The sequence below is a fragment of the Aythya marila genome (assembly GCF_965140915.1).
Source record: "Aythya marila genome assembly, chromosome: 21".
Taxonomy (NCBI): Eukaryota; Metazoa; Chordata; class Aves; order Anseriformes; family Anatidae; genus Aythya; species Aythya marila.
This window is the reverse complement of record NC_139062.1, coordinates 7628943-7636796: the sequence shown is the minus strand read 5'-3', so window position 1 is coordinate 7636796 and position 7854 is coordinate 7628943. Positions and strand designations below refer to the sequence as shown.

Genomic DNA, 7854 nt, shown 5'->3' with positions numbered 1-7854 from the left:
TACATATATATATATTCTGTATTCATATGTACATATTCTGTGTTCAAAACATGCTCCAGCACATCCTCAGCTGTCCCTTGAACAGGGCAATGAGAATGATTTGAATGTGACCTGACAGTCTTCTTGCTGTACGTGCTTTTGGAAAGAGCTTTGCATATACCATGCTGAGAGTAGTCAAAGCATCTCTAGAAATGAAATGCAAATTGGAGAAAATAGCCTTAGTGAATTTACTCAGTTGCAATCCCAGTGTGCTACCTGCAACAACTGGAGTTTAAAGATTCTTCTAGAAACGCCCTAAATTGTTCCCAGCCCTGTAACAAGGGTGCAAACAGCAGGCTAATGAAATTATGGCTAATAAAAGACTGGGAGAGTGAAGGCACCAATCCAAGAGTAATTTGCAAGGATGTAAAGCAATTAGAAAGTTTAGGAAAGGTCTCTTTCCTAGCACTGCATGTACTGAAACAGTGGGCTTTGGCAGTACGTTCTTCCAGATAGGCATTAAAGTGAGACAAATTTGGGAAACGGTTTTCTCATCTATGGGGTGTTTATGGGGATGAGGAGTCCTCTTCCCAGATGCTGGCAGTCTTGTTGCTTGGAGCACCATGCAACCTCCCCCCTTCACAATAATGTTCCCACACCAGCAACCCAAAAAATACCTGTTAAAACACTAATCTTTGCACAATTCTTTGCACTTGAGCATGGCTTAATTTTGCTGCGGGTCATGTCAAATTAGAGTGAAGTCCTTTCGTTAAGGAAAAAAAAAAAAAACTGGCTTGTTTTTAAAGACATAGTTGGCATTGAATGCAAAAAAATAAATGTAAGGTTTGTTTTTGGGTGATGAATGTCATGCTAGACTGCAGCTGCACCAACCTAGAGACTTCTGGTGGTCACAGTGGTCGATACGAGTAGTCAGACAAGCAGAGCCTTATTTTTTAAAAAAGCTGGGATTTGTTCAAAAGCGTGTGCTTGCATTCCTCATCTTTTCAGGTGTTAAGCACTTAGCCTTGAGTTTATCTTGAGGGATGAATACAAGAGTTGGGCTAGAAAAAGCCATTTGTTACCTCAGCCATCTCCAAATTCTTTTTGGCTGGGGCCTTGATTGCTGATTAACCAATTTCTTTTCCCAGGGCAGCCCTGAGCAAGCGGGTGCCTCCAAACTGGGCTTGTGAAGGGGAACCCTGGGCTTGCAGTGGTGTCGCTGGCAGAGTGATGGAGAAAGCAGTGGCTCTGCTGTGCCTCCAGGAAGGTTTGCACCGGATCCACCACACACTCTTCACCAGGCTCCGCTTCCTGGCCAGACTGGCTCTGTTATGTTATTTCTTCAGGCCCATCTGTCCATTTTATGTTTTTTTCTACATTATCCAACTCTTTCGGTGGGCCCTGCTGGGGCATTGCACAGCGTCTTGAAGCAGCTGATGCTGGTGGCAGCCCAAGGCTTGAACAAGAACAGGAGGGCACTTTTCCTTGCACCCTTGGGGGTGTGGGGGTGTGAGGCAGGGCTGGCATGGGGATTTTTGGAGGCATCTCCTAGGGCTTAGACCCCATTTTCTCCCTAAACTAATGCTTTCACCTTCCAGGCACATCCCTGTAGCTGGGGACAGCTTTTGCCTTGGTCCCATAGCTTTGGCAGGGTTGAGCATTTTGGGGATCCCTAGGGTTTGGCTTTGTGTGGCTCTGTCCCCTTCCTTGCAGTGAGGTTGGAGCCACCCCTCTTTATTTTTTTTTTTCAGCTGCACGGCCAGAACTGGGGGGATGAGGAAGGCTGAAGAATAGTGGGCAAAGGGGAATTTGGAAATTGGGGTGAGATGGGGCTCAGCAGCGGGGCAGGGGGTGGCGAGTGAGCAACCACGTGTGTGCAGCAGGGAGAGGGTTAGGAATTGCTTCTCTGCTGGGCAGAGGAGAGAGGAAAAAAAAAAAAGGAAAAAAAAAAAAAAAAAACAGAAACCAGTTGCAGCCGCGTTTTCCAAAAAGCCCAAGCGTTTCTGATCGCCGTCGCTTCCAAGAAACGGAGAAAACGGGGAGGTAAATTGCAGTGATTCATCGCGGGCAGATCGCAGGCAGGAAATGGGAGTTTGCTGCCTGCCCCGTGCCCGTCGTGGGCTCGGGCTCGCCTGGGCCTGGCGTGCGGCAGCGGCCTGACGCCCACGGGCACGGCAGCCCCGTGCTGCGGAGAGCGGAGCCCCCCCGGGAAGGAAAACAACCGGCGAAGGCCGAGAGCCGGAGGATTTTTCGCCTGCGTTTCTCCAGAGCCCCGCGAGCAAGCTGCCCGTGAGCGGGGGAGCGGGAGCCCTTCGGGCTGGGCGAGCCGGGGCTGCTGTCCCCTGGGGGCTGCCCCTGTCCGGGTGTCCGTCTGTCCGTCCCCCCCCCCCCCCCGGGGACCCGCGGGGTGGCGGTGGGCTGGGGGGGGTTCCATTGAGAAACGGAGCGTGGGAAAGAGGGGGCGGGGCTTGGGGGCTGCCTGCCCGCGGATTGGCTGGGGGTGGGGGGGGAGAGACCCCCAAATAGTGCCGGAAAGGAGGGGGCAGCCCCCGGCTTGCTCCCTGCTGGGATGCGCCTGGGGCAGCCGGACCCCAGCTCCCCACGGGCGGCTGCGGCGAGGCCTCGGGGCCACGAGTTGTGGGGGTCTCAGCCCGGCCGGGGGCTGCTGGGGGGAGAAAACCCCCTTGGGGCACCGCAGAGGGACCGAGCACAGCCCTCGGGAGCAGCTGGAAAAGCTGCCCCAGACCCGCTGCCGCCCCCAGGGGCGTGGGGACCCCGGCAGCTCGCTGGGTGCGGGGTTGCCTGCACCTTGCTTCTTGCATGTGTGTGTTGTGCTTGGGGTCAGGGTTTGGGGACCTGTGCATCGTGCTTGGGGTCAGGACGTGGATGCCTTCACCATGCTTGGGGTAGGGGCATGGGACACTTGCACGGTGCTTCGGAGCATGCCACTGGGACCCCATTACCTTGCTCGGGGCCAGGACGCAGGGATGCTTGCATGGGATTGGGATGTGGGGGACATTGCATCAGGGCAGGGGCTGGACGTGGAGATGCTTGCGTGGTGCTGGGGGTCAGGACAAGGGGACCCTTGCATGGCACTTGGTGTTGTGTGGGACCCCTCACACAGTGCTCAGGATGGGGTTGGGGTGCAGGAGTTTTGCATCAGGGTTGCGGCTGAGACTTGAGGACCCATTTATCAGTGTCAGTATGGCAGGACCTCTGCGTCAGGGTGAGGACTTGGGAACCCCTGCAACGGGGTCAGGACTTGGGGACTGCAGCTCCTCTTGGAGCTCAGCAGCTGGAAGCGGGGGGTGGCGGGGGCAGGTTGTGTCTCTCTGGTCCCTCCTTGCAGGGATTCATTCGCCGAGGCCCTGGGGCCCCCCACATCACCCCTTGCTCCCGCTGGGCGTCCGTGGGTGGCTTCCAAGCTGGAGCACAACAATTCCAAGTCAGATGCGGCGCTGGAGCTATTTTAACTCCCCCCTGAGCTCCCCCGACCCACTGCCATGAAGAAGAAGACGGCCAACGGGAGGGGACCGGATCCGGCGGCCCCCCTGCCACGTGCCCGGGGTATCGCCAAGCCAGCAGAGGTGAGGTACTGGAGACAAGGGGCCTGATCCTGCCCCCTGGGGAGCTGCGGGCAGAGCAGCACCCCCCCCTCCAGGGCTTTGCAGGGTGGGGGGATTTGGGTTGGTGTTCCCCCCCTACTCTTAATGCACGTGCACCCTAAAGCTGTTGCACCACTGGGGAAATTTGGGTGCAACCCTACAGCATCGCATCCCCACTGGGTGGGAATTGCCCCAGGAGGTGGCAATTTTGGCATCCTGGCAGGTGGGGAGGGTGTTAAAGTGGGGTGAACTTTTTGCCCGCCTCCCCCAGTACGTGGGCTCCTTCGCGGTGGAGGACCTGGACCTGCAGCGGCAAGCGGGGTGGCTGGAGGAGCAGCTGCGGGCACTGAAGGTCAGGCACCCCCACTGGCACAAAGCGGGGGCACCCCAGGGTGTGGGGGGACCCCCGATGGCAGGGGAGGGACCTCACTGCTGCCCCCCCTCTCTCTCACCAGGACTGCCCCAGGAGGAGGTCGGTGGTGCTGAGGTTCAGCTTGCAAGGGCTGAAGGTCTATGGTGCCGATGGGGAGGTGGGTGCAGGGTGCTGGGTGCCACCTTGCAAAGGTGCTTTTTGGGGTTGCACCACTCGGGATGTTGCTTTTCGCTCAGGAAACCTGCTTTGCAGCCGTGCATCTGCAAATAGGCTCGGGCCAGGCGTTGCTTGCACCCCAGGAGTGCCGGGTCCCAGCCAGCCCCCCCCTTGTCACCGCAGACGCTGCTGATGGCGCACGCTCTGCGCCGGATCCTGTACAGCACCTGGAGGCACGCTGAGCGCCAGTTCGCCTTCGTGGCCCGCAACCCCTACAGCCCCCCCAGCGCCCTCTTCTGCCACCTCTTCATGGGCCCCCCGGGTGAGGTGCGTGGTGCACACCCCAAACACTCCAAAAAAAAAATAAACTGCAAAAGCAAAATCAATCAAACAAACAAACGCACACATTTTCATTATCCCTGGCCCCTGCACCCACTGTCTTCTTTGCACCCCACCAGGTGCAAGTCCTGCACCTCCTGCTCTGCCGCTCCTTCCAGCTTGGCTACCTCCTGGCGCACCCCGAGGAGCAGGCGGGCGAGGGGGAGCCATCGGGTGCCGGGGTGCTGCGGGAGCCACTCAACCCTGAGGAGGTGTCGCGAAATGTCAACGCGCTCGTCTCCTTCCGGCGCCTGCCCGCGCCCATCGGCCTTGGCTCACTGGGTGCAGGGGTAGGTGCAGGCCACAAGGTGCTGGGTGCTGCCCCACGTGCCTTTGCACCATGTTTTTTTTGCAAGGTGTTTTAGCATGGCACTGTTGCACAGCACTTTGTAAAGGGTATGTTTGCATGGCATACTTTTGCACATCACGTTTTTATGTGATGTCTTGCAGGGCCTATTTTCTTTATTATTTTTGCACAGCACCATTTGCATGACATCTTCCCTGGCAGTTATTACACAATCTTTCTTTGCAACGTTTTTTTTTTGCACAGTATGCAGTTTTGCATGGTGCTTTGCATGGCATGTTTTGTGCAGCCTCTTCTTGCATGCTGTTTTGCAACAGTATTTTCCCTACTGGCTTTTGTACACTGTTTTGCATAGATCTTTCTTGCATGGCCTTTTCTGACACAGAGATTTGCAAAGCACATTGCATTTTGCATGGTCCATCCTGCATAGATTTTTCTTGCAGTCTTTTGCACAGCCTGTTGTACATGGGCCTTTTTTTTGCATGGTGTTTTACTCTGGGCCTGTTTGCACAGCACTTTTTTTGCATAGCAACTTTGCATGGTATTTTACACAGCATTTCTGCATGGTTGTTTATGTGGCATTTTTTCTTGGTGTTTGCATGTGTTTTTTCTTCCAATTTTTTTTTTTTTTGAATGGCAGCTTTTGCTTGGTGTTTTACATAGCAATTTTTAAAATGTTTTTATGGTATAGCATTTTTGTACTTCGTTTTTTTTCCTCGGAATTTTTGTATGGCATTTTTTTACATTGCACTTTTGTGCATCATTTTTGCAGGTCATTTTTTGCATACCTTCTTCAGGGTGTTTTGCATGGCTTTTTTTTTTTTTTTTTTTTTGCACAGTGTCTTGCAGCGTATTTTGCATTACTTTTTTTTTTTTTTTTTTGCATGGCCTTTTTGCACAGTATTTCACGTAGCAAGTGCCACCAAAAACCCATTCCCTGCTCTCTGCTGCAGGAGCGGCGGCCGGAGGCTGAGGGCCGAGCTGGCAGCTGGCGCCCAGGGAACCCCTACTGCTCCCCGGTCCTGGTGCGCAAAAAAGCCATCCGCAGCAAAGTCCTGCGCTCGGGCGCCTATCGTGACTGCGGGGCTGAGAGCCAGCCGCATCAGCCACCCCGCGAGGCTGGTGAGTGCCTGGAGGTGACGCTGAAGCGCACAGGGCTGGGGGGACGAGGCCTTGGGTTTGGGGGTGAGGAGGAGACTGACCAGCTCCTGCAGCGGCCTCGGGATGGGAGAGCAAAGGGGCGCGGAGCCTGGCACTGCTCCCCGAGAACGAGAGCATCCTGGCCGAGAGCGTGTGGGCCTTTGCCGGCATCGCCAGGTGAGTGCACGGCAGCCCCTGGACCCCTGCCACCCCTCGCGGTGCCCACCCACTTCCTCGTCCCCCCCAGGGACGGCGGCATCGCACTGCTGCGCAGGGACGTCCCCGGCGCCTTCCTGCTGCGCCCTGAGCCCGGCCTGGCCAAGCGCTGGTGCCTGTGGGTGCGGGCGCCCTGCGGCGTCGTCCCCTACTGCGTCTTCAGGACACCCCAGGGACGGTTCTGCGTGGAGGTGAGAGCACTGCACAGGGCAGAGGGCAACAGGGTGTCGGGGCTGGGGGCACTGCCGTGTTCGTGCAGCAGGGTGGGGGGTGCTCCAGTGCATCAGTGTGTCGCGGTCTGGTTGCATCAGTGTGTGGGTGCACTGCACGTTAGTGCACAGTGCATCCGTGCATGGGTGCCCTGGTGCATTCCTGCATGGTATATTGGTGCACTGGTGTGTGGGTGCACGTGTACATCAGTATGCCGGGGCATGGGTCTATTGCTGCACTAATGCATCAGAGTGTGGGTGCACTGATGCATGGCTGCACAGGTGTGTTTGTCAATAGGTGAGCTGGCACGTTCATGCATGGGTGCATCAATGTGCACATGCATTTGATTAACGTGTACACACGCACATGGATTGCTTTTGCTTTGTAGCTGCATAGGTGCACTTTGTGCATGGGTATGTGGTTTGCAGGTGCACGTGTGCATGGGTGCATAGGGGTATTGGTGTGTGTCTGTTGGTGCATTAGCACGTGGATGCAGCGGTGCATAAGTGTATTTGATTCATTTGTGCATGGTGCAGAGGTACATTTCCTTTCTGACTGCATCACTGCATAGGTACACAGGGGTATCGGTGTGTGGGCACACAGGTGCAACTGTGTGGGGGTATATGATGCGCAGGTACCTGTGGGCGTTGGTGTATAGGTGCATGGCTGTATGCATGCGTTAGCATGTATGTGCCTTGGGTTCATGGGTGCAGGGGTGCACAAGCGCATGGGTGCGTGGTGCATGGGCACAGTGGTGTATGAGTGCATTTGATCCATGGCCTTCAAGTTGTGGGTGTATCTGCACACAGTTGCATCTGTGCATTGGTGTGTGATGCATAGGTGCATTGGTGCATGGGGGCTCCTGTGCACTGGTCCATAAATGCACTTGGAGCATAGGCACAAGGGTGTACCTGCCTTGTGGCTGCTGCATCAGCACACAGCTGCATCTGTACATGGGTGCATGAGTGTACGTGTGCACGGCTGCAACAGATGCACAGGTTCATTGGTGCACAAGTGCACCTGGTAACTTGCATGTATGCACTTGCACACGGGGGTGTGGCTGCATTGGGTGCACCCGTGCCTGCCTGCTGGCTGCATCGGTGTGCGCTGGACTCAGGCCTTTGGCTGCATGTGTGCACGGCGCATGATGCTCGCTGGCGGGGGGCTCACCTCTGCCCTCTCTCCCCGCGGTGGCAGCACTCCAGCTCAGAGTTCGCCAGCGTGGCGGCCCTGCTGGCTCACTACTCCGGGGCACCGGGGGGCTGCTTCTGCCGCCTGACCCCCGGGCGCTGCAACCCCGGCTACGAGGAGCAGGACCCCGGCGGGGCCAGTGCCTGGGGGGAGGCCGCCTGGGCCCCCGCCGTGGTGCAGCATGAGCGGGGCTAGGCCCGGCTGCCCCCGGCCCTCTCGTAGCTTTAAGTCGCTGCCTTCTGCCTTATTCATTCCCTCCCTGCGCGCCCGGCGGGCTGTGCGGCTCCGCGGGCAATAAACGG

General features: G+C 56.6%; 1 protein-coding gene across 1 annotated transcript; it reads left to right on the top strand.

The window, feature by feature from the left end:
- Positions 1 to 3049: 3049 nt before the first annotated feature.
- Positions 3050 to 7747, top strand: SH2D5 (SH2 domain containing 5; the record flags this gene model as incomplete). Its single annotated transcript, XM_082776860.1, has 9 exons — positions 3050 to 3566; positions 3856 to 3936; positions 4040 to 4114; positions 4297 to 4440; positions 4572 to 4781; positions 5749 to 5917; positions 6010 to 6112; positions 6183 to 6342; positions 7559 to 7747. The coding sequence occupies exons 1-9, from the start codon at positions 3483 to 3485 to the stop codon at positions 7745 to 7747; spliced, it is 1215 nt and encodes a 404-aa protein (XP_082632986.1). The 5' UTR covers positions 3050 to 3482.
- Positions 7748 to 7854: the final 107 nt, after the last annotated feature.